The sequence below is a fragment of the Perognathus longimembris genome, chromosome 2 (assembly GCF_023159225.1).
Source record: "Perognathus longimembris pacificus isolate PPM17 chromosome 2, ASM2315922v1, whole genome shotgun sequence".
In the NCBI taxonomy this organism is placed as follows: Eukaryota; Metazoa; Chordata; class Mammalia; order Rodentia; family Heteromyidae; genus Perognathus; species Perognathus longimembris.
This window is the reverse complement of record NC_063162.1, coordinates 64,827,298-64,853,402: the sequence shown is the minus strand read 5'-3', so window position 1 is coordinate 64,853,402 and position 26,105 is coordinate 64,827,298. Positions and strand designations below refer to the sequence as shown.

Sequence of the window (26,105 nt, the reverse complement as noted above, 5' to 3'; positions counted from 1 at the left end):
TTTTTGGCAGCACTAGGATTTAAACTCAAGGCCTTACACTTGCTAGGAGGTGGTATGACATTAGAGCTGTGTCCCTAGCTTTCTTTTTTGCTTTAGTTATGGTTCTCTCTCTCTCTCTTACTCTTTCCCTGTCTCCTTTCCTCCCTCTCTCTCTCTCTTTTTGGGTGGGGTTTTGTATTTTTGTTTGGAGCTGATCTCAGGCCACCATTCTTCTATCTACATTCTCCAGAATAGCTGAGACTACAGGTACACACACACACACACACACACACACACACACACACACACACACACACACAAACACACACACAAACACACATGACTTACTTGTTAAGATATGAATTCTTGCTGATCTCAAACCCAATTTCACCTGTAGAGAAGCTAGGATTACATAGGGATTAACTAGAGTTAACTTGGAATTTAAAAGCCCTGGCTTCCTCTCCTGGCGGTTTCTATGGTGGAATTCAGTGGAGAGATGGTGGCCGGTGGCACTGATCCCCATGTGGGTGACGTAGAAGAGGATGCCTCACTCACAGCTCATCTTTCCCAAGACTGCTAAGGAGTCCAAACCTCTGATCCCAAGCCTAGAGGGGCAACTTGAAGATGAGGGTATGCAGCAAATTCTTGATACACAGACCAAATACGGTTTTCAATATTAATCTCCAGATATCACTTTGCTCATTGGGGGGAACAATGTTAGAAAAGTCCCACCTTTCCAGGGGCTAGGTCTGCCTTGCCCAGAAATTACATTGCAGAAGACAGTTGGGCTTCTTCTGGAGAGGACAGCCTAGCTTTCTGTCTCAAGTGTGGCTGTGAGACCATGAGAACCATGAAATTTTTCTGTGGCTTTACAAGTGTCTGCACGGCTACCTAACCATGCCACTAGCTGGGAAGGTTGCAGCAGGACAAAGTGCAAGCCATACTGTTGACGACCTCATATTATGTTTTTGGACACCAGGCTACTTTTTTTTATCCCTAACAATTCATGTTAATTTCAATTTTACAGTTTTTGAACAAAGCTTAAAGAGCATAGTAAGTGTTATAGAGTAAGAATGCTCTTACCCAGGGGGAAAAGGAAAGATTAAACCTGACTAATTTCATTATTTGAAAGGACAAGTGTGATTTTCTATCACTGTGACTAACCCAGGAGATAAAAAGGAAGCCCACCGTAGGAAGTATGGTGAGATGATGTCCTGTGGCATGGGCCCTGGGCTCTTAACCTTGTAGTACAAATACTTTACTTCTTTGGCTGTCTTGCAGAATGTAGATTTGGATTGGCTCTGAAGCACTTGTTTTGCCATCCTCAAGTTAAGATTTTCCTTCATAGGCCAGGCTAAAAGAACTAAACACTTTGAAGTTTTCTCTTATGTGTTATCTAGTCTCTATCTCTGTTCTGCTACAGCTGTTCTACGATACAGTGATGAGGAGGGAATGTGTGCTTTTGCCCGAGCAACTGCAGTTGCTAAGTGGGGGAGATGCAAATACCCAAACATCCTGGCTTTGATCTTTCTGAAAGGAAATATATATTTTCCTCATACAAAGATAAAAAAGGGGCCGCGAATATGGGAATATGCTAGAGTGCTTGCTTCACATATATGAAGCCCTGTGTTGATTCCCTAGCACCACAAATATAGAAAAAAGCCAGAAGTGGCTCTGTGGCTTTAAGAGCTAGAGTGCTAGCCTTGAGCAAAAAAGAAGCCAGGGACAGTGCTCAGGCCCTGAGTCCCACACCCCAGGACTGGCAAGAAAAAAAATTAACTCATATGCTGCTCTGTGAAGTTCACAGTTTCCCAATAATTAAATATTTCTTAGATGAGGTCAGGGGCAATACTAATGATTGTAACTATTTGATATTTTATAGTAAGTAAAAACATGGAAGAGGTACATAGCATATTAAAGCAAACTTTCACACTACTTCACTCATTATAGTACAAAATCATGCATTTAGCCAGGTGCTGGTGGCTCATGCCTGTAATCCTTGCTACTCAGGAGGCTGAGATCTGAGGCTGGTTCAAAGCCAGCCTGGGCAAGAAAGTCTGTCTTTATCTCCAATTAATCACCAGAACACTGGAAGTGGTGCTGTGATTCAAAGTGGTAGAGTACTAGCATTGAGCAAAAGAGCTCAAGGATAGCACCCAGGCCCTGAGTTCAAGCCCTATGACTGACAAAAAGAAAAAAGAAAAAAGAAAAAAAAGAATCATGCATTTAAGGAAAGGTTCATTAAATCGGAACATGTTTGTTGTTGTTGTTGTTGGTGGTGGTGGTGGTGTTATTATGGGGGACAAAGGGAGGACACAGAAAGGGAGGGAGGAAGGGGGAACGGTGAACAAAGACAATCATGCTTGTTAGTACATAGTATGTAGAAAGTGAACTATGTAACTTGTAGGTGGGAAAGGGAAGGGAAAACTGGAAGAAAGTGAAGGAAGGGGTGACATTGTCCAAAAACAGAAATGTACTCATCCTGGCTTATGAAATGATAATCCTTCTGTGTACCACCTTAGTAATAATAGTGACATTATATTTAGAAAGGAAAAGATCCATTAAAACTGTAGGGTAGGGCTGGGAATAGGGCTAGGAATGTGGCTTAGTGGTAGGGTGTTGCCTAGCATGCATGAAGCCCTGGGTTTGATTCCTTAGCACCCCAATATATAGAAAAAGCCAGAAGTGGTGCTTGACTCAAGTGGTAGAATGCTAGCCTTGACCAAAAGAAGCTCAGGGACAGTGCCCAGGCTCTGAGTTCAAGCCCTAGGAATGGCAATAAACAAAACAAAACAAACAAATAAAACTGAAGGTAGACCAATGAATAATAAAGTAACAGAAGAGAAAAAGTATTGATATGCTTTTAGATTCCACATTTCACGTAAACTTTAAGAAATGATGACTTATTGACTTCTGATGCATCATAAAGATCAGACTTGTATTTATCTGGAGAGATAATGAAACAGTTCCCTCATTCCTAACTACATATTTGTGTGGGGTTGGGTATGGTCATGTACCTCAATCAAACTACTACTGCACTGCAGTGAGTGAACAAGGTGTGAGGATCTTGCTATCATGTTAAAGAAATGTGAAAAAAAATGTAAAAGTATGCTACTTTTTTTTTGGCCAGTCCTGGGCCTTGGACTCAGGGCCTGAGCACTGTCCCTGGCTTCCTTTTGCTCAAGGCTAGCACTCTGCCACTTGAGCCACAGCGCCGCTTCTGGCCGTTTTCTGTATATGTGGTGCTGGGGAATCGAACCCAGGGCCTCATATATACAAGGCAAGCTCTCTTGCCACTAGGCCATATCCCCAGCCCAAAGTATGCTACTTTTCCTCACTAAATTTTTATTGTTGTGAAGACCATTAAAATATTGACATTTCATCTCATACCAGTTAGATTGGTCAACATAGTTAATTCAAACAACAAATGTTGGCAGGGATGTGGGGGAAAAGGAACCCTATTGCACTGCTGGGAGGAATGTAATCTGGTACCACTCTGGGTAGCAGTCTGGAGGTTCCTCAAAAAAAAAAAAAAAGTAAGCATAGATTTACAGCCATACCACTCCTGGGCATCTACCCTGAACATCACAAGCCAGGATACCATAAAGACACCTGCACACCTATATTTATTTACAATAGCCAAGTTGTGGAAACAGCCTAGATTCCCTACAATAGATACGTGGGTCAAAAAAATGTGGTACCTATACACAATGGAATTTTACACAGCCATTAGAAAAAATAAAATAGTATCATTTGCAGGGAAACAGATGGTTCTCACTGAACAAATCATGTTAGGTGGGGTAAACTAAGCTCAGAGAGATAAATGGTGCATGTTTTCTCTCATAGATCTAAAATACACCAGGACATGGTAAATTACAGTGATCCCTCACCTATCGCAGGAGTTATGTCCCAGAGATCCCTGCAAGTAATCGGTAAAAATCCACGAAGTAGCAGTGTTATATTTATTTTATTGCATATATATAAACCCTTCCCACTCTCCTATTAACCTTTCTCACTCTTATTAACCTTTCCCATACTCTTATAAACACTTCATATGCTCTTAAGCACTTTTACACTTTCAAATCTATGTAATTTTAACAAAATACAAAATTCTAGATGGTACTTACCTGTGGGACACACCTGGAAGTCAACTAGCCGGCCCCGCCTGTTTCTCAGTCTTGGGGCCTCGTGTGGCTAAGATAGCGGCACCTAACAACAACGGGCAGCTGCTACAAGTGTCTTTGGTTATAACCCGGAGGCGGCTCTTCCACCCTTGATGGACAGCTCATGCCTCCCCTTCCTGCTGATCTTAGACCTGATTGGCTCCTGTGCCTTACATTAGTGGCACGTACTTCCCCAATTAACGAGATCTTGCACCAACTTGACTCCCAGGCCGTCTGATTGTCCTCCTATGAGGGAGGACTGGGTGCGGGCCGTCTGTCGACCCTTTCCTTTCTTGGCTTGTCTGGTCAGAGCGTGCCTTCCCCGTCTCTCTTGCGGGTCAGGGGAGCACGGGGGGCTAGAGTCCCTGACACTATCCATGAAGAATATACAACTTTAGTGATGAAGATCATGAATTAGTAGCTGTGCAGTGCTGATGGTGCTGAAGGTGATGACGATGAGATGACTGTACTGCACAGCCAAGCAGAGCATTACAACTCTTCTGAAGGTACCACTTCATCTGGGCCATCATCAGGTGGTGTGGTATCTTCACCCTGGGCTGTAACTTCTAGTTCCACTGAAGGCTTGGGTGTAATTGAACTCTTCGTCCCAGTGATGAACATAGTTATGGGGAGTTGCTAGCACTGCTTTTTCTTCAGAGTGAGGTTTTTTATAAACTGACATATTATTCTAGATTGTGTTTATGAAGTGCAACCAATAAAGCATCTTGGAAGCCCCATTCTTCAGCCACTCTCTGAGGTTCTTTGGCCATTCTGACTATGGTTGCAAGATGATCGAGTGTTAGGCCAACCTCCTCCTCTTCTCCAATCTGTAGTTTGTCTTGTTCCTCATCCTCTTCTTCACTTGCTGACTTTATCATCTCCATCGGGTTGTTGTCCATCAACGGTTGTGAGTGGATGTCGATCAGGTCATTCATATCATCAGGACTCATATCACTGAAACCATCACCTCCCAGTAGTTTTTCCACCTTCATGGTAGCTACCACAGAGTGATGAACTTTATCAGGAAAGAATTCCTTGTAATCGTGGACCACTTCTGGTTTTTTTTTTTTTTTCTTTTCCAGCTGGCATTTACTGTTTCACTCTTCACCTCCTTTATGGCCTTCTGAATATCTAGAAAATGTGATACAATATTGTAGTCATGCCAGTACACCTTTAGCAAGTTTTCATCTGAGTCCAAAGCTTCAACCAGGTGTACTCTGACCAGTTTGTCTCTGCCAAATAAAGCTCAGCCTCCAGGGTAAAGCACTGGTAGAACCAAGCATCCATGAAGAGTTTCCTGATCCAGTACTCAGGCAACACAGTCTTACTTTTGTTTTTTTAGGGCCCTTGAGTTTCTTGACTTATAGACTCTGGCTTTATCCTAAAGCCCATAGTATCTCCACACATAATCACAGTTACTCCATCTTTTTGGACCTTAAAACCAAGGGCTTTGGCTTTGTCCTTCATGATCAAAGTGTGAGAGAGCATCTGTTTCCAAAATAAGCCTGTCTTGTTCAGGCTTTTAACCCCCTTCCTTGATGATGGATTTAAACATGTTGTTCAGGTACTCCTCGATTCTGGCTTTATCTGCAGAGGTGGCTTCTCTATGCACAGAAATGCTTGATGTGAGAGCACACAGAGAGAAGTAGAGGTGATTGGAAGAGAGTTTATTGGGGTACACTCCAGGGTGGACCCTCTGGTGGGGATCAGAAAGGTCGTGCTTGGGCCTGGCTAAGGCAGGGGTTATACAGGCAGGATAAAAAAGTGGAACAGCTAGACAGTGGGGACTTTTAGTCAGTGGTGGTAGTTAGCACATAGCTTGTTCTGCAAGTCTGGGTGTGCCGGGATAAATTTCTACGTCTCCTTTGGGGAGATGCCAAGCCTTTAATTGTGGGGGACCCTCAGCTCTGTGCGCTACTCCCACCGGCGGGAGGGCAGAATGTATCCCAGTTGGGACTAAGCTGAGAAGTAGTAGGGTTGCTAAAACCACCTGTCCCAGCCCCCCTTACGTTTAAGAGCAGACACTGGACACGGAGATTTCGGGGAGCCGTCTGATGGACTACCGGCTTCAGTTTATTTAGAGGGAGGGCAGCAGAATTTATTACAGTGATGATGGCAGGAAGGAGGGATTTGGGGGCAGGTAGCTGGAAGTTAGCGATTGGCTAATGAACTGTCCATCACGGTGATGTCACGAAACTTCCCGCAGAGGTAGAGACCACAGTCCCCAAAGGACTGGAGGAGAGGCTGGGCTGGTTCCAGAATCCGGGAGAAGGTGGGAGTGGCTAGCAGCCAACAGTCCCAGGTCTTAAAGTTATAGCCACCCCCTACATGGGTGGTTTTAGTTAGTCTCAGGCTAGTGCTTCTAGGAACTGCCTATGCAGGTGGCATTTCCCAATAGGGAGGTAGTTTATTCTTGGTACCTGTGAGCCCTCCAGTGGTCTGACACTTGAGCCGTCAAAGCATCTTTGAAATTTGTCAAATCAGCCCTTGCTGGTGCTGAATGGGGTTGGTCTGGTAAGAGAAGTACTTAACTGTTCTGCTTCTGTGTCATTTGTCCTCATCTTCATCCTTGCTCATCATGAACATCTGTGATTTCCACAGAACTATCATAAGGTTTCTTGGCCTTTGTCTGGGTGGTATCAGTAGTATCCAGCAGGCTATTCTTCTTCCTGCAGTCCTTTATCCACAGGGCCAATGCAGACTCCATCCTCACAATGGCCTTACTGCAGGAGTTGACATCTCCCTTTGCAGTCTTGTTAAAAGCCATCATTGCTGTAGACCTAATATTCTTCTTGTCTTTATGTAGCAAACAGTAGATCTGTTGATCCCATAATGGCAGCCTCCAGCCTCATAGCTTTTACCTTTCTTTTTTTTTTTTTTTTTTTTTGCCAGTCCTGGGCCTTGGACTCAGGGCCTGAGCACTGTCCCTGGCTTCTTTTTGCTCAAGGCTAGCACTCTGCCACTTGAGCCACAGCGCCACTTCTGGCCTTTTTCTGTATATGTGGTGCTGGGGAATCGAACCCAGGGCCTCATGTATATGAGGCAGGCACTCTTGCCACTAGGCCATATCCCCAGCCCCCAGCTTTTACCTTTCTTTACCATATCAAGAAGCTCTGTTGTAGGCACATGGTCTCCCTGATATGTGGTTGTTGGGGTTGGGGGCGGGGAAGAATAGTAGAGATCATGTCTATAAAATGACAAACTTCTTTTCAAATGGCATTTCAACATGTTTTGGTCAGTTACTTTACAGTATGTCTCTAAAACCAAACAATTACTAAATAAACATAAAAAGGTCTAGGATAGACCTATCAGAATAAAAAAGAAGCTCTGTTGTAGGGCAAGAAAAAAGAAAGGCTACATTTTGAGAGACTGAATTGCTAGTCCTTATTAAAAGACTGTTGTCTGCAGATAGACTCCAGTCCTGAACAAAGCCTGCACTAAGCTTTTAAAGACAAAAACCACATGCCTGGGGTAGAAGCACTCAAGCCCAACAAAAGCAGAGCATATTTGGACATACTCAGGCAAAAGCTCAGGTAGCAGTAGAACTTTTCCATCTACTGAAGATAATACCTCAACCTTCCATTTAGGGGAATCTTAGAGGCTACTCAGAAGCGGTGGTTTAAGCTATTTAGGGAGGCAATTTTTTTATTTTTATTTTTTACAGTTTCACATGGTATGTTGAAAAGAATTACAACAGTGATATAAGCCTTGTTTCTGTAATGTGGGGTTCATTTCACTTGGCATCATCTTATGGGTGTAGCTATTGGGGTATTTTTTAAAAATTAAATTTTATTGACAAGGTGATGTACAGAGGGGGTACAGTTGTGAGTACTTTTCTTGTCTTATTTGTTACATCTTCCCTCATTTTTCTTTCCCTTCCCTAGTTCAGATAAACATATATACAATATCCAGTGTACCAAAATCATATACAGTAACCACAGAGGGTACACAACTGGAAATTCACCTAGTATATTAAACATAATGACAATAAAATCCTCCTGTATTCATCTTTTGGAGTTCATCTTGCTTAGCCTCATCTTATATGTACACAGCTGTTGAGCTATTGTGATCCTCTGATAGGTCTATCATACTAGACCTTTTTATGTTTATTTAGTGATTATTTGGTTTTAGAGACATAATGTAAAGTCGTTGACCAAAACATGTGGAAATACCATTTGAAAAGAAGTTTGTCATTTTACAGACATGGTCTCTACTGTTCCCCCCCCCCCCCCGCCCCCACCACCAACCACATATCAGGGAGACCATGTGCCTTTTTCTCTGTGTCCTAGGCTTGTCTCACTGAACATTATGTGTTCAAGATCTGACCATTTCCCTGCGAATACCATTATTTTATCATTTCTAATCGCTATGTAGTATTCCATTGTGTACAGGTACCACATTTTTTGGATCCATTCATCTGTAGTAGGGCATTCCATATTTTGGCTATTGTGAATTGTGCACTGATAAGCATGGATGTGCAGGTGTCTTTGTGGTATCCTGGATCCTGTTGTTCAGGATAGATGCCTAGGAGTGATATGGCTGGATCATAGGGTATATCTATGCTGAGTTTTTTTTGAGGAACCTCCATACTGTTCTCCAGAGTGGGTGTACTAGTTTACACTCCTACCAAGAGTAGGGAAGGGTTCCTCTTTCTATGCATTAGGACATTAGGGAGGCAATTAAGGCAGAATCAGAGCATTCTCTAAGCAAAGTATTTCTAAGGGTATGCTATGGCTAAAACAGAGCTCACCTTGAGCTAGGCCTTTGCATTCAATGAATAGCCTCTCCCACCTCTAGGCTTTTCAGCACTGGGTGGAGGGAGTTCTCCACCCCTGGTGCCAAAGGATAGGTGTAAGAAGTTACTTAGGCTCAGCCTCCTTGCTTAGTTCCACCTTTTCTCTAATGGTAAGCATCTTCCTCTTGGTCTGGGGTCCACCGCAAGCCTTAGAAGGCGCAGAACATTTGGGTGGCATCATAGGGTTAGAAATAAATTCAGACTTTTACAAAACTTTCAGAAAAACAACACCGTAGAGCAACACTGTGCACAGCGATAAAATGTCCATGTGAAGTAGACAAGGAGAGATGCTGAATGTATTGGCAATGTATGAGAGCAGACTGAAGCTACAGTCACTGAGCCAATCAGCACCCTGGACACACAATACAGTGCTGTGGTTGGTCACCTTCCATTTCATCAGCCAATAGTGTGCTGTGTACAATCTCACGTTGGCAGACCTGCATAAGTGGTAGTGGTCTACTGCATTTCCATTGCGTATAGTATGGTATTCATGCTGTATTTTATTTCAATTTAATTTCTTTTAATATTAAAATTTTACTTTTTGTATTGCTTAAATTTTTAGAAAAAATAATTAAAATAATAAATATTATATAAATATCTATATGCTGCAAAATCCTGATATAGGGAGAATTCCATGATACAGAATTAGATACATTTTTTTAGCCAGGTGCTGGTGGCTCATGTCTGTAATACTAGCAGCTACTCAGGAGGCTAAGATCTGAGGATTGCAATTTGAAGCCAGCCTGAGCAGAAAAGTCCCCCATGAGACTCTTATCTCCAATTAGCCACTCAAAAACTGGATGTGGCACTGATGCTCAAATGGTAGAGTGCTACCCTTGAACACAAAGAAGCTCAGGGACAGTGCTCAGGCTGTGAGTTCAAGCCTCATAATCACCATTACCAACAAAAATAATATATAGTAAAAAAACATCTGATACAGTGGAGTTGCAATAAGTGAACTGTGATGTAACGAGGGGTGACTATATATAGAACTCTAGGCATTCATACACAGTAAGACCAAAGTAGGAGACTCTTAGGGGTGAAACACAAAAGCTCAATGCCTCTGTGCCTCTGATAATACAAATATTGATCAAAATGAAAAAAAGTATGTTAAGATGTAGGTGTGTGTGTGTGTGTGTGTGTGTGTGTGTGTGTGTGTGTGTGTTTTGTGGCCAGTCCTGGGGCTTGGATTCAGGGCCTGGGCACTGTCCCTGGCTTATTTTTGCTCAAGGCTAGCACTCTTCCTCTTGAGCCACAGTGCCACTTTTAGCTTCTTCTATATATGTGGTGCTGAGGAATTGAACCCAGGGCTTCATGTATATGAGGCAAGCACTCTACCACAAGGCCATTTTTCCAGCCCACTCTAACATTTTCTTAAAATGTCTATAAATATTAGTTAGGAGGGGAAACACTTGAAGCAATGGGTGTGGGTGTGGGGTTGGACCCAGGGCTGAGGCAGATTCCCTCTCTCACCTCATTAGATCATGCCTAGGGCAGCAGCAGTGGTGGTTGTGGGGTGGAGTGGAAGGGTGGGTGGGTGGGTGGGTGGAGAGAGTCTGGGTGGAGTAAAAGGGTGGTACCTGTGCCAGTTACAACACAGGAATCACAACAAACACAGACACCAATGAAGCTCTATGGCATTACTTCTCCAATCAGCTTAGCAGTCTCCAAGGAGACTGTAAACTGACACAGAAACTGATTGAGATATTGAAGACCTTTGTAGTTGTTTGAAGAGGAAGAGGCCCTGCAACACAGGCTTTTAATTTTGGAAAAATAAATAAACCTGGTGAAAGTGGACATGAGAAATCAGTGAAAGTGGGGGTGGGAATGGGGGGGAAAGGGGGAAAATGAGGGAGGTAACAAGTTGGGTAAGAAATGTACATTGCCTTACATATAAAACTGTATCCCTCTGTACATCACTTTGACAACAAAGAAATACATTAAGAAAAAAAGAAATCAGTGAAATCAAGAATCTTGTACAATTTCGTAACTGAAAATGGTGGAGGAAAAATCTTTACATTTGGGTCTTATAGATTAGGGTACAAACAAAAGGAATCCGAGATTTAAAGAAGCAATGATACTTGAACAATTTATCCTGCCTACCTACTGATAGAACCAGATAATAGAATCAGGTGCTGATACTGATGTGTTGTGTGTTGCAACAAAACATGAAAGAGACTTTTACATCTCATTCCATGACAAGTTGAAGTTAAAGGTAGAAATAAAAGGTTTAAGAACTGTCAAAGGGTACCAGTTATCAAATTCTTTTGATGACACATTAATATTTTTTTCTTGGCACATTAATATTTTGCAAGATTAGCACTGCAGACTATTGCAGAAGACTTGGACCTATGAGATGACAGTCTGTTTAAAAATTTAGATATAAGATGTTTAAGAAGTCTTAATGTTTTCAGGGTAGCAATGTTATAGCTAGTACTAAATTTTGACAACTTTAGGTTAACTCTGAGAGCTATTAAACTGTGGGCCAAATGGCATAACATCCATTCCAAAATATTAGATATCCTCAGTGGTGTTTCTAGGGCTATGCTAGTAGCAAGAACTTGCCAGCTTATTCAAAGGCAGAGCAGCAATTCTTGTACATAATCTTTTCTTGGTATCTTCCAAACAGTATGTGTTCAGATTATATTAAAATAAAATTGATGGCAAAATGTCTTAGAACCAGTTTTACCACCTCTGGTGATTTTCCTCAAGATTATACTTTGACAAACATATTTATGCACGGAGCATATGCTTATAATACAGTATTTCATAATGCTGTCACAATACATTATTCTGCACCAAGCTTTTCCCACTTAAATGTGGATACAGTCTGTGTTTCTTTTTCACCTTTTCCTTCCTGCCTTCCCCCCTCCCCTCCTTTTTTTGGTGCTTGTCCCAGGGCTAGAACCTAGGGTGTGGGTGTGGTCCGAGATTTTGCTCAAGGCTAGGGCTCTACCATTTGAGTCACAGCTCCATTTGTTTTGTTTTTGTTTTTGGCGGTTAATTACAGATAAGAATTTCACTGACTTTCCTGTCTAGACTGGCTTCCAACCGCGATTTTCAGGTATCAGCCACAGGAGTATCTAGGATTACAAGCGCGTGCCACTAGCACCTGGCTCAGTCTACAATGTTGTGCCCTTTTATTCAAGTTATAAGGTCCACCCCGGGTGCTTAAGACTCCGCCCAGTACCTGCGTTACCTAGGTAACTGGCACACCTGGAGGCAGCCACCGCCTCCTTTTTGGTGCTCACGCCTGAATCCACTTGGCCACACCTCCCCGCACCTGCCCTAGATAGGGCCTGGCCACGAGTGGACCTTCTGCTGCCCGGTGTGATCTCTGCCATGGGCCAGCAGTTCCCGAATACACTTTTATCTCCTGCCTGTATACCCGGAGGTGTTCTCGTCCATCGGCTACCTACTTTAATAACTCGTACAAAAGTCATCTTGAGCGTCCCACATACAATCCTCGAACATGCCTTTTCCCTTCCCAAGCCTACTAATAAGACTCTCGGGGTAACCCCACCAGGAGGTGCGGACGGAGCCCGGGCGGTAACGTGACTCGCGCAACGTCTTCCGCCCGTTTCAGTCAGGGCCGCCGGAGGTCCCACGCGCCCCTCACACCGCACCTCCAGACCATAGAGCTACACTGGGCCCCACGTCGGGCTGTTTTACCAGGGTGCCACCACGAGGAACGTTTAGCGAGGACGTAGAGCCGGTGTAAGCAGCCCGGAGCCGCAGGGGATGGGACTCGCGCGGACCGGAAGTTCCGCGGCCCCGCCAACCCCAGGGTAGAAGTTAAGCACGCACACCGGAAGTGGCTGCTCAGCCAGTGCGAGGCCGCGCCCGCGGGGGTGAGCGTCCCTGGCAGTGGAGACATGGAGCCCGGGACTGCCGAGCTTTACGACCAGGCCCTGCTGGGCATCCTGCAGCACGTAGGCAACGTCCAAGATTTCCTGCGCGTGCTTTTCGGCTTTCTCTACCGCAAGACCGACTTCTACCGCCTGCTGCGCCACCCGTCGGACCGCATGGGCTTCCCGCCGGGGGCCGCGCAGGCCCTAGTGCTGCAGGTGAGTCCGTGACCCGTGTGGGCCGTTGGGGTCCTGGCCATCCCTGCGCCGGCCCCGCCCGTCGCTCCGGACACGCCCCTTGGCCCGGCGTCCCAGCTCGGTCCGCCCTCTGCTCCGCAACTCTCCTCTGGGTCACGGCGTGGCTTCTGCTCCGCCAGCCCCGAGTAACTTGAGCTGATCAGATGTCTGGCGTCTCTGCCTTGGGAACAGTCTGGCGGTTTGCAGGACCGTTCCCAGGCGTCAAAGACAGGATTCGTCACATCGCCCGCAGGCATACCAGGCAGGTGCCGGGGCTTCTAAGTTGTGTGATAACCATGCTGGAGGTGCAAGGCACCGTTGCAGAAACCTGCATGTTTCAAAACTACCTGGCTCTGGAGACAACTGAAGGACCGAGGGTGTTTTGAGGGGTGGGTGTGGTCACTTACTGCGACGTGACTTCCTAGGTAGAAGACTGTCATAAAACAAGTGACTCAACCTGCAAGCTACTCAAGAGGCTGAGATCTTAGTATCACTGTTTGAAGTTAGGTCAGGCAGAAAAGTCAGTGAGACTCCTCTATTTCTAACTAGTCACCACAAAATAAGAAAATAAAGCTGGAAAGTGGAGTTGTGTTTCAAGTGGTAGAGCGTTAGCCTTGAGTGAAAAAGCTAAGCCAGGCCCTGAGTTCAAGCCCCAAGAAAGTCATTGTAGTGATGATGATGATGATGATGATGATGATTTTTTTAGTTCTGGGGTTTGAACTCAGGGCCTCGTATTTGTTAGGCAGGTTCTATACCATTTGAGCTACTCTACCAGTCTCTGTCTATGTGCCTGTCAGACCTGTATTTTGATCCTCTTGTTTTTCCCTACATTGTTGGGATGACAAGTGTGCCACCTGCCCAGCTGTTTTGGTTGAGATGAAGCCTTGATAACTTTTTCCTGGAATGGCTTGAAACCTCAATATTTCTAGTCTCTGCCTTCCACATAGCTGAGTTAACAGGTGTGAGTCACAGTGCTCTGTTTATAATGATTATTAGGTTTATGTCTGGATTTAAATCTGTATATTCTAGGTTGAATTAAAATTCTATCTTTGAAACTCTGTTAATACTTACTGAATGAAATTACCCTAGCACCGTCTTTTGGTAGTACTGAGGTTTGAGCTCAGGCCACGTGCTTGCTAAGATGCTGTGCCATTTACTCATGCACCCAGCAGTTTTTGCTTTGGTTATTTTCAGATAGGGTCTTGGGTTTTTTTCTCAGACTGGTCTAGACTGAAGTTTTACTGTAGCTGGGATGACAGGTCCATCACCATGCCAAGCTATTTTTTTTTTTTTTTTTGCCAGTCCTGGGGCTTGAACTCAGGGCCTGAGCACTGTCCCTGGCTTCCTTTTGCTCAAGGTTAGCACTATACGTCTTGAGCCACAGCGCCACTTCTGGCTTTTTCTGTTTATGTGGTTCTGAGGAATTGAACCTAGGGCTTCATGCATGCTAGGCAAGCATTCTACCACTAAACCACATTCCCAGCCCATGCCCAGCTATTTTGGTTGAGCTGGAGTCTACTATTTGTCTAGACTGGCATGGAACATCAGTACTCCCAGTCTCCACCTCCCACATTGCTAGTGTCACAGTCATGAGCCACCACAAACTACTAACTAGGTACTTTTGAATGTAGTAATAAGCATTTACTGAATATATTATACACTCTCAGCTGCCACAGGCACTGGTGATGTGGGTGTTTAATATTCTCTATTCATTACATTTATTGTAAGAAAATAAAACAGAAGGCCATAGGGAAGTCTACAAAGCCACTTAAGTGATACAGCTGGTTGGAAGAAACAGAAATGATAGATTGAGAAGGTTTAGTAGGAGAGGTGGAAACATACTCAGGGGATTGAGACTGTAGGAATCTGAGAAAATGGAGCTGCTGTTGATACCTTCCACAGTTCTTTGCACTTACAAAGAACTTCAGTATTTTACCTAATGAAGTCTTACAGACCTGTAGGATGATTAGTTGTTATTCTTCCTTAGTATCTGCAAGAAGAAACCAGAGCTTTGAGTGACTCAGGACTACACTAGCAGTGGTGCTCAGATGAGAGGAGGACATGGTGTTCATTAGGATTCAGTTTAACTTAAGGTTATTTCTCATACTTATCAATGGTTCAGATGATATTTGAGTGGCTAAAGAGAACTGTCCAAGGTAACTTTTAGCTGGCCATTATGGCAGTTTAATGAATCTTGTCCCTTAAGCTTCACAGTATCTTTGTACACTAGGTAAGGTTGAATTTTATGTAAATATCAGTTCAGAAAGGTGAAATGATGTGGTGAGAATACAGGAGCACAAATCTTTTTCTTCTTACTAATTTTTCTACTGTGTTAATTGCTTCTCAGCTGAAAACACTTTGGAGTAGATGATTGTAGCTTGTAGAAAGGTGTGGAGGAAGAGGGAACATTTACTGAGAGCTAGTATGAGCCAGTAGCAGGTTATATTACATTCTGGGGTATTCAACACAATCTGAGACCTGGTCTTGATCCTTTTCACGGATGAACCAACAGAAGTAAGGCATTTGTTTATCTTGTAACCACTTGTGAAACACTTCTGAAAGGTCAAGACATTCCTATAACTAAGATCTGGTAGTATTGTAGTGAAATGGAGGAGGAGCAGGGGCAGAGGAAGGGGAAGGATGAAGTAAAGATGATCCAAGCTTTCAAACCCTTATGACTGGAAAATAATTAGCTGAACAATCACCTGAATCTGGGGGAGAAGTTTAGGTATCAACAAATTGAATTTGAGTTTGAAATAGTAGATAAATATCCCTGTCCACAGGCTATTGGATGCAGGGCGTGGATCTTGCAGAAGATGAAGGAAAGAAGGGATCTGAGAGAGAGAAGAGCCAAAGATAGAAGCCGTCTGGGGTCCACCACAGTACAGAGCAGCATGGGTCACAGAAACTTGGGACGATTTCCAACAGATGCTTGAGAGGGATGTCAAAAGAAAAAGTTTCTTAACCATTCTTGAATGTTTTTGTTGGGTAGATGAGGGTGAGTCCTAGGGACCTTCTTTGTGTACCCATGTGTATGCATGTGGTGTGTGTGTGTGTGTGTGTGTGTGTGTGTGTGTGTGTGTGTGTCGCTGTCGCGCGTGAGTTGGTCCTGGGATTGAACTCAAAGCCTGGGCACTGAGCTTCTTTTGCTCAAGGTTAGTGCTCTCCCACTTGAGCCACAGCTCCATTTCCAGCATTTTTGGTAGCTAATTGGAAATTAGCTCACAAGACTTTCCTGCCCAGGCTTATTTTGCACTTTGATCCTCAGATCTCAGCCTCCTGAGTAACTAGGATTACAGGCATGTGCCACTGATACCTGGTGGGAAACTGCTTTTTCTTTCACAGACAAATATTTAGCAGAAGGCTCATAAGATGATTTCAGTATTGGCAATAGTTTGGTTGTGGGATAAGTTATAAAATACCAAATCAGATTGAATGACTTGGTAATATCACAAATTATCCCTGGATGGCATATGCTTTTTAGGTTTTGCCCCCAATTCAGTGGTGCAGAATTCTTTCCTGAAGCTCCCATTCCCATGTGGAGGATGCTCAGGATCTATGAACATAGAGTTGAGCTGCTGCTTTCTGGAACTTGAATGCTTTTCCCTGATACTTTGGGGGAGTGGACTGTTGAGGTGGTTAATATAAAGCATCTCATATTTTCTGTCCACATTCTAAGGGCCACACTTCACTTTGAAGGACCCTCATCAAGAGTGATGTATGTGAAACCTGTATTCCATTCCTTAATAGTATGTCTGTAGAAAAAAGTAGTTTAGGTTGGCATGCAGTCTCTACAGTTGATACATGTGCTTATCCTTTGAGAATTGCCGTTTTGTACAAACCTTCAATATGAGACTCTGTGCAGTTCACAGATGCTGTTATTGCATGTCTGTTGCATGTCTGACTCCTACCCAGTACCCAGGTTGGTCCTCATCCATTCATTCCTCCCTACAGCTACTGCATGGGATCTTGTTTTGTCTTTTCTTGGCCTTGTGCTTGCTAGTCAAACACAAGCACTCTACCACTAGAGCCAAGTGCCTAGCCCTGTATTTTTTCTTTTCCTCCTGCAGTGCTGAGCTTTGAACTCAGGGCCTTTCTCATAGTAGGCAAGCACTTCACTGTACTTCACCCTCAGCCCCTTGCCTGCACTTTTTTGGTAGACAGGTCTCAGCCCTTTCACAGATGAAATTGTGTATAAGGACTTGTGCACATACCATAATTAAAGATGTTAGAAGGCATTTGTGTGTGTGTGTGTGTGTGTGTTGCACACTGTAGGCATCTAGCCAGATGCTTGTGGAATGGAATGCCAATACTTCCTTAGAACTTACAGTGTGGGAAGGGTAGTCATAGTCCAGGAAGCCTCGGTACATTTTATGGGTTGCAGTTTGCTAGATTTTCTTTCATTTTTTGAGTCTGAGTGGTTGACACCTTCACAGACCCACAGTATAAGGATAGTGTAATTTTTGCATTGTGAACAAGATTGGGGCTGGTAAAAATCATGATAGACAAGACCATCTGGCTTTGCATCCTTTAGGTTGCAAACACTGTTAGCTTAGGCATGTTTATGATTTTGGAAAATTCCCAAAGGACATTTCTCTAACTTTTGGTGAGGTTCTAACAAATTTTTTTCCAAGGGAAATTTTTTGTTTATAAATTCTGTACTTAGCAGATTTTGCCACCTTTCTGCAGAATATGTAGTCCAGTACTGAGCAGATGAGCTAAATGCTGGGTTGGTATTTGATTTTAGGTCTTTAAAACCTTTGATCACATGGCTCGTCAGGATGATGAAAAGAGGAGGAAAGAACTTGAAGAGAAGATCAGAAGAAAGGAAGAGGAAGCCAAGGCTGTAGCAATTGCTGCAGCTGACAAAGAACCAGTCCCAGCCCCAATTCAGGAAATAGAGATTGACTCTGCCACAGAATTGGGTGGGCTTCAGGATGAGGAGAAAGTGGAGCCTCCAGTCCCACAGGGCCCCAAACAGGAGGTGGCCCATAGCTTGGAGGAGGCAGAAGCTCCAGGGGCAGTCGTCACCGGTGCTGCTGAAGCCCTTCCACCAGCACTTCCCAGGTATGAATTCCTTTGCAGCTACCACCCCCCCCCCCCCGAATTGGTTTTTACTTTGTGTGGTTTGAAAACTGTGTGTGTGTGTGTGTGTGTGTGTGTGTGTGTGTGTGTGTGTGCGTGTGTGCGCGCACATGCATGCGCATGTGTGCTGATACTGGGCTTGAACTAAGGGTCTGACATTCTCACTTGGCTTTCTTTTTCATAGCTGGTGCTCTACTCTGGAGCCAAGCCTTTGGTGTGGCATTTTACTGGTTAATTATAATTGGAGTATCTCAGACTTTTCTGCTCTCGCTGGTTTTGAACTGTGATCCTCCAAAGCCTCAGCCTCCTTGACTAGATAGGATTACAGAAGTGAGCTACCAGTGCCAGGCTGAAAACAGTAGTTGTTTAACTCAGCATTTATTTAACTCTTCACACTTATAAACTGCATTATAGTCCTTCAGTTACATAGGATGGGGCTCCTTTCCTCCATTATAAGGGAAGGTAATGATCAGTGCATACAACTAACTCTGGGCCATAGCCAAAATTAGAGCACTTGGCCTCCCTTTCCCCAAGACCTAGCCATCAGTATAGGGCTTGGCCTCAGTATCTAAATTCTTTATGTTTTTCCTGCAGAAATACTACTGGATTACGTGCCCATAGATAAGTGCCCAAGATAAAGCGTGTTCCTGAAGAGGCAGTTTAGTGTAGGCATCTGGATTCATACCCTACATCTGCCATTCCTAATGTATGGCCTTGGGCAAGCAGTGTAACCTTTCTGGAATCCCAATAACATCTGTCTTGTAGTGCTGTTGTGAATTTATTTTATTTCACTTTACTACTTTATGCCAAGTCTGTGTGTGTGTTTGTGTGTGTGTGCTGGTACAAAAAACCGCACTTTGCTTGGCTTTTTCACTTAAGTTTAGTGCTCTACCACTTGAGTCACACCTGTTTCCAGCTTTTTGTTAGTTAATTGTAGATAAGAGTCTTCCCAATTTGTTGGTCTGAGCCGGCTTCCAACCTTGATTTTCAGCTCGTAGCTTTCTTTTTTTTATTTTTAAATTTAATTTATTTATTAATTGAACACAAATTTTTTTGACAAGGTGTTGTGCAAAAAGGGTACAGTTACATAGTAGGGCAGTGTGTACATTTCTTGTGATATCTTACGCCCTGTTTTTCTATCCCTTCTCTAGGTCAGGTAGACATATATACAATATACAATGTATCAAGAACATATACAGTAGCCACGTGGCCACGCCCAAGAAAGTTCGCCTAGGGCTTTAAATGCAATGTCGATATTAGACAATATGTCGATAGTAGTCTTATATGAACGTACATACATAGCTTTTGAGCTATTGTATTCCCCTGAGAGGTCAATTTTTTTTTTTTTTTAGTGTGGAATTTTTTAATGAGTGAAAATTGAGTAACATGTAGCTCACATAATTAAGGACTTAAACAGAATAGGTAGAAACATTTTTTTTGAAGAAAACCCACCAAAATATTCAATCAAATAGCAATAAAGGATATACTCAGATACAATGGTATTGCACACTTAACAGAATGAAACATTAATAAACAGTCTGTCAGTATTAAATGTTAAAAAAAAAAACCAACCATGGGCCAACAGAAATCCATGCACCACTGTTGAGAGTGAGTACAGTTGGATGACCGCTTTAGATTTGATCAAGCATAATGATGTAAGGCAAAGATATGCACACCCTGTGATCAGAAGTATGGCTCTTAGTTTAGGCGAAGACATTACATGAACACAAGGAACCGGGCACAGGTGACTCACACCTGTAATCCTAGCTACTTGGAAGGCTGAGATTTAAGGATCACAGGAGCTAGCTCAGGCAAGAAAGTCTAAGACTTTTATCTCCAATAAGCTACTCAGAGAAAGCAGAGGTCAATTTTTGACCTTTATATGTTGAGTAATTGTTTGGTTTTAGTTACATACTGTTGGGTCGCTGCCCCAATCCTGTGGGGAATACTATTTGACAAGCAGTTTTTGGTTTCACAGACTTGGTCTCTACTGTCTCTCCGTCTCCCTTTCTTAACAGTCTCGTAGCTTTCTAAGTAGCTAGGATTACAGGAATGGACCTTCAGCATCCAGTTAAAACTGCCAAGTCTTAAAGGTCAAGCTAAGTTATGGGGTTCAGAGAAAACAGTTGTTGGGTCAAATTATAGAGAAAGGGATCAGGTCTTTTTTTTTTCTTTTTTTCTTTTTGCTCAAGGCTAGCACTCTGCCACTTAAGCAACAGCGCCACTTCTGGCCATTTTCTGTATACGTGGTGCTGGGGAATTGAACCTAGGGCTTCATGTATGGGAGGCAAGCTCTCTTGCCACTAGGCCATATCCCCAGCCCCAGGGATTAGGTCTTGAATATGAAGTTATAGAAAAAGAAGAGTCATAATAGAATTTTGAATCTAAAAGGGGGGCAGGTACATAGAGGAAGTGTCTAGTTTAGCCTTCTAACACATAGTCTTTGTGAGATGATTGCTGAATGCTATAGGTGTTGAGTGAAGTCTCCTTGTTTTGGCTGAAGTTTTACATATCCCTAACCTGTGTGGGCTATAGGGACCATCCAGATCAGTTACTCAGGGGTTTCAACCTGCCTTGTGGATACACTACAGGTATGCAGTTAGTGTTCATTCAAAACAATTCTTCTTCTTCTTTCTTCTTCTTCTTCTTCTTCCTCCTCCTCCTCCTGCTCCTCCTCCTCCTCCTCCTCCTCCTCTTCCTCCTCCTCTTCCTCTTCTTCCTTCTCTTCCTCCCTCCCCCTCCTCCCTTCTTCCTCTTCCCTTCTCCCTCTTCCTCCCCCCCCTCCTCTTCCTCCTCCTCCTTCTCTATTTTTTTTTTTTTGCCAGTCCTGGGGCTTGAACTCAGTGCCTGGGCACTGTTCCTGAGTGTCTTTTGCTCAAGGCTAATGTTTTACCACTTGAGCCACAGCTCTACTTGAAGCATTGTTGGCAGCTAATTTGAGATGAGTCTTATGGACTTTCCTACCTGGGCTGGCTTTGAACCCTAATCTTTAGATCTTAGCCTCCTGAGTAGTTAGGATTATAGGCATGCACCACTGGTACCTGGCAATGTAGCTTCTCTTTAAAATAAGCAGATAGTAGGATGAAGATTGAGTACATAAAACTTTTGCCTTAGTTCAGGCTGCTGTTAACAAAATACTGTAGACTTGTTGGTTTATAGACATCAGAAATTTATTTCTCAAGAGTTCTGGAGGCTGGAAGTCCAAGTGACTTGGCTTACTTTCTGGCTCATACACCTCTGTCTCAGGGTCTCTTCACATGGTAGACCGGGTGAGAGAGTTCTGTGAAGTCTTCCTGATATGGACACTAATCCTAGTCATTGGCAATCCCTTTTGGGAGGTGTCCTAAAGGATCATCTCCTAAAACCATTGTTTTGAGGTTAGGACTCAGCACTCTGTAACATTTAGTCTAATACCAATACTAATTGGGCACTTAAGTTTGGTTTATTCCAGTGCAACTGATATCAATTGTCATGATATGGGAATTTTTTAAAAGTGTGTGTGTGTCTGTGTGCAGGTCCTGGGACGCAACTTATAGTCTGGGCACTGTCACTGAGCTTTTCTCCTCAACACAAGTACTCTGCTACTTGAGCTTCACTTCTGGCTTCATAGACCTTTCTTCCTGGGCTAGCTTTGGATCAAAATCCTGAGATTGTAATTCTGAGTAGGTAGGATTATAGGCATTTGGCTATATGGTAAGTTTAAAATATAGGCATGCCTCAGAGATGTAGCTTTAGTTCACCGTCTATAAACTGGAAAGCCTTGATGAATTCTGTTCCAGATTACTGCAGTAAAGGAAAATCGCATCAGGATCTGGTGGTTCATGTCTATAATCCTTGTTTCTCAGCAGGCTGAGATCTGAGGATCTTGGTTTGGAACCAGCCCTGACAGACAGAGATGCTTATCTCAGTTAACTAGTAACAAAGCCAGAACTGGAGGCATGGCTCAAGCCATGAGTAAAAAGCCAAACAAGAGTACAAGGGCCCTAGCTGATGCATATAAACACACACACAATTGCAATAAAATTGCACTAAAATGAGTTAGAAATATTTTGATTTCCTAGTGCATATAAAATTGGTTTATGTTGGTAGTATAGCTCAGTGGTAGAACTTACCTAGCATGCCTGAGGTCCTATGTTCAATCCCCCTGCACCATGAAAAAGTTATGTTTACATTGTATCATAGTGTACTACATGTGCCTTGCATTATGTCTAAAAATGTACATACTTTAAAATACATGATTGCTGTCAAGCCTAGTGACAGATTCCTGTAATTCTAGTATTTTGGAAGGTAAGGCAGGAACATTGTGAGTTTGAGGCTAGCCTTGACTGTAACAAAACCCCATCTGAAAACAAAATAAAATGAAACCCATTGCCAGAAAAAGCTAAAGATCCTTAGTGGTTTCAGTAGTGCGAATGGTTTGCTGGTGGAGGGTCTTGCTCAGTCCTGATGGCTGCTGACTAATCACGTGGTGGCTGAGATTGAGGTGGCCAATGCAGTTTTTTTTTTTTTTTTTTTTTTGCCAGTCCTGGGCCTTGGACTCAGGGCCTGAGCACTGTCCCTGGCTTCTTTTTGCTCAAGGCTAGCACTCTGCCACTTGAGCCACAGCATCACTTCTGTCAGTTTTCTGTATATGTGGTGCTGGGGAATTGAACCCAGGGCTTCATGTATTAGAGGCAAGCACTCTTGCCACTAGGCCATATCCCCAGCCCCAACACAGTTTCTTAAAATAAAGCATCAATGAATTTTGCCACACTGTCTACCTTTTCTTCATGAAAGATTGCTCTGTAGAATGTGATACATTTCAGCCACAGTATAACTTCTTTCAAAAGTAGAGTTGGTCCTCCCAAACTCATCTGCTTTACCATCTGAGTTCATGGGATATGCTTAATCCTTCGATGTTCTTGCAACAGTGATCACAGCATCTTCAGAGTAAATCTTCGGAGTAAATTCCTTTGCTCACACATGAAAAACTCCTAATTTGCTTAAGGTTTTATCAAGAGATTGCAGTACAATTCGGTCATATCTAGTTCTCTCTCTCATGTTCTCTATTGAAATCTTGAGCCCCTCAGAGACTCCATGAGGGTTGAACCTAGCTTCTTCTAAATTCCTGTGAGTGTTCATTTTAGCAGTTGGTATTAACACTTTTGAATCATAAAGCTTTTATTATTATTATTTTTGCCTTGCCTCCTAAGTGCTGGGATAATAGGCTTGTGAAACCATACTCAACTGATGACTGGTCTTAAGGGTGATTAGGATGGTGGATCTTTCCTAGAAGCTCTTTCCATATTTATCTAGAAGCTACTTTTCCATATTTATCAGAGGAATAACTATGGTAGTTATAGGCTTAGGAAATATATGAATTACAAGTTGAGATTCCTCCTTGACCTTAGGCTGCAGAGCTATATTAGTAGACACAAAAACAACACTGGTCTCATTGTACATCTCTATCAGAGCTCTTGGTTGAACAGGTTTGTTGCCAATGAACAGTCATATTTTGAAAGAAATGTTATTTTCTAAGCACTGATTTTGAACAGTGAGCTTAAAATACTCAGCAAATCTAGATATATTCTCATCCAGGATTTGTTATTGAGTTTATAGAGGGCAGGCAGAATAGACATGCTATAATTCTTGTGGGCCTGGAATTTTTGAAATGGCAAATGAGCATTTTCTTCAAGTTTAGGTCATTAGCCTTGGCCCCTAACAAAATAAGCTGAATATGTTGTAGCACTTTTTTTTTTTTGCCAGTCCTGGGCTTGGACTCAGGGCCTGAGCACTGTCCCTGGCTTTTTTTGCTCAAGGCTAGTACTCTGCCACTTGAACCACAGCGCTGCTTCTGGCCTTTTCTGTATATGTGGTGCTGAGGAATCGAACCCAGGGCTTCATGTATAGGAGGCAAGCACTCTTGCCACTAGGCCATATTCCCAGCCCTGTTGTAGCACATTTTTAATCCTAGCCATGTGGGAAACAGATAGGAGGACCAGGGTCTGAGGCTGGTCCTGGGCAAAAATGCAAAGCACTATGTTAAAAACAAAGCAAAAATGGTAGGGACATTGGCTCAAATGGTAGAATTCCTGCCTAGCAAGTATGAGGCCTTGAGTTCAAATTCTAGTGCCTAAAAAAAAAAAAGTAAAAAGACTTACTGAAGGCAGGCACTGGTGGCTCATGCTTGTAATCCTAGCCACACAGGAGTCTGAGATCTGAGGACCACTGAGGACTACAGTTCAAAGCCAGCTGGGGCAGGAAAGTCTGTGAGACTATCTCTATTTAACCATAGTGGTGTTGTGGCTCAAAGTAGTAGAACCCTTGCCTTGAGCAAAAGAGCTTAGGGACAGCTCCCAAGCCCTGAGTTTAAGCCATATGATTGACCAAAAAAAAAAAAAAAAAATCACTCATCACTAAAATGGATGTAATAAAATAGTCTGAAATATTCTTAGGGCTAAAATGTGACACAGGAACACTGAAGTAACCATATAATGTTGGGAAAATGTCTGATAATAGACTTGCTAGATGCAAGGTTGCTACCAACTTTTGGTTTGTAAAAGTACAATGTCCACAAGGCTCAATATAAGGTGGTATGCTCATATAGTTGTAAAGGGTTTTTTTTTTTTTTTTTTTTTTTTTTTTTTAAAACGAGGCAAGCACTCTACCACTAGGCCATATTCCCAACCTAAAGTGTTTTTTTTTTTAATATTTGTTTTTATTATTTATTTTTATGCCAGTCCTCAGGCTTGAACAGGGTCTGGGAACTGCCCCTAACCTTTTTGGCTCAAGGCTAGTGGTTTACTCTACCACTTGAACCACAGCTCTGTCGGGATCTCTGAGGACCCCTTTCCCCCCCATCTCCCGGGGGAATGCCTGAACCTCGATTCTATGGAAGAAACTCCGCCCTACCCCTCATACTGGCAGAAGGAGTAAGGCGTGTCCTTACCGGACTGCTCTAGACTGAAGTGGGATGCCGAAATCCCTTCCTCGGCCCCCCATAATGTGTCAGGGGCCGCAGGACAAAGATAACCGGGAGACGGTTGGATGGTTGAATGAGTCTCAAAGGATTTAATTGGGAGGGGGGTTTATATAGCGGTAATAGTGGGAAAGGGAAGGACTTGAGCCATTGGCTAAGCCAGGCTGTCCATCAGGTGATGTCATGAAACTTCCTTTGTGGGCTGGACAATCCCTATCATGGTGGCACGAACATGTCTGTCTCCCCAGAGGCAGGGTCTTCTCTTCCTGTTGAGGCCGGAAGGTGGGAGGGACTCGCTGTTACACTGTCCCAGGGCTGCACCAAGGCCAAAACTGAGTCCCCAACACAGCTCTACTTGGGGCTTTTTGATGATTAATTGAAGATAGGAGTGTCATGGACTTTTCTGCCAGGACTGGCTTTGGATCGTGATCCTCAGATCTTAACCTCCTAAGTAGCTCGGATTATAGGTGTGAACTACTGGTGCCCAGATATAAAGTGTTCTTAAAGTGAGTATTGTGGGTTATTTTATTATTATTATTATTGTTGGTGCTCCTAGGGTTTGCACTCAGGGCCTTATGCTGCTAGGCACATACTTTGCAATGAAGCCAAACCTCTGGCTGTGGTGGTCATTTTAGTGTAACTACTTTGGCAAGGCTACAGTGTCCCTAGTCCCAGTGTTGCTGTGAAGGGACTTGTGGGTAGGATGTACCATCAGTCCACTTTAAGCATGGAGAGTGTCCTGCAGCTGCGTGGCCTGATAGGTCAGCTGAAAGTTTGCAGTGAACACAGGCTCCCTTCCCTGAGTAGAAGAAATTCTTTCTCTGGGCTCGGTCTGGCCTTAATGTTTAGCCCTACAGTCATGTGGATGTCATGATTAGTCTCTACTGCTGGTTGTGTTTCCCTTGTTTTTGTGGTACAAATTATGTGAGAAAAGGTACCGAGGAATCGAACCCATGGCTTCATGCATGCTAGGCAAGCCCTCTACCACTAAGTCACCTTTCCAGCCCCAGGGTTATTAGTTTTTGATTTTAGAGTAGCAA

General features: G+C 43.4%; 1 protein-coding gene, 1 long non-coding RNA gene and 1 pseudogene across 3 annotated transcripts in view; 2 read left to right on the top strand and 1 right to left on the bottom strand.

Moving 5' to 3' along the window:
• Positions 1–5,362: 5,362 nt before the first annotated feature.
• Positions 5,363–9,453, bottom strand: LOC125346618. Its single transcript, XR_007209978.1, has 4 exons — positions 8,893–9,453; positions 7,232–7,255; positions 6,471–7,003; positions 5,363–5,974 (listed from the first exon to the last, which is right to left on the bottom strand). It is a non-coding gene; the product is annotated as an uncharacterized LOC125346618 (long non-coding RNA).
• A 1,108-nt stretch (positions 9,454–10,561) lies between these two features.
• LOC125344426 lies at positions 10,562–11,587 on the top strand (annotated as a pseudogene).
• Positions 11,588–12,533: 946 nt separating this feature from the next.
• Nudcd3 (NudC domain containing 3) overlaps positions 12,534–26,105 on the top strand; it is a 99,318-nt gene continuing 85,746 nt past the window's right edge. Inside the window, exons 1-2 of one of the 2 annotated variants that reach the window (XM_048339347.1) lie at positions 12,534–13,004; positions 17,770–18,089. In XM_048339347.1, the coding sequence (XP_048195304.1) occupies positions 12,813–13,004; positions 17,770–18,089 (512 nt within the window). In that variant the 5' untranslated portion in view covers positions 12,534–12,812. The remainder of the gene's footprint in view (positions 13,005–17,769; positions 18,090–26,105) is intronic. The other variant, XM_048339346.1, reaches the window with a different exon arrangement.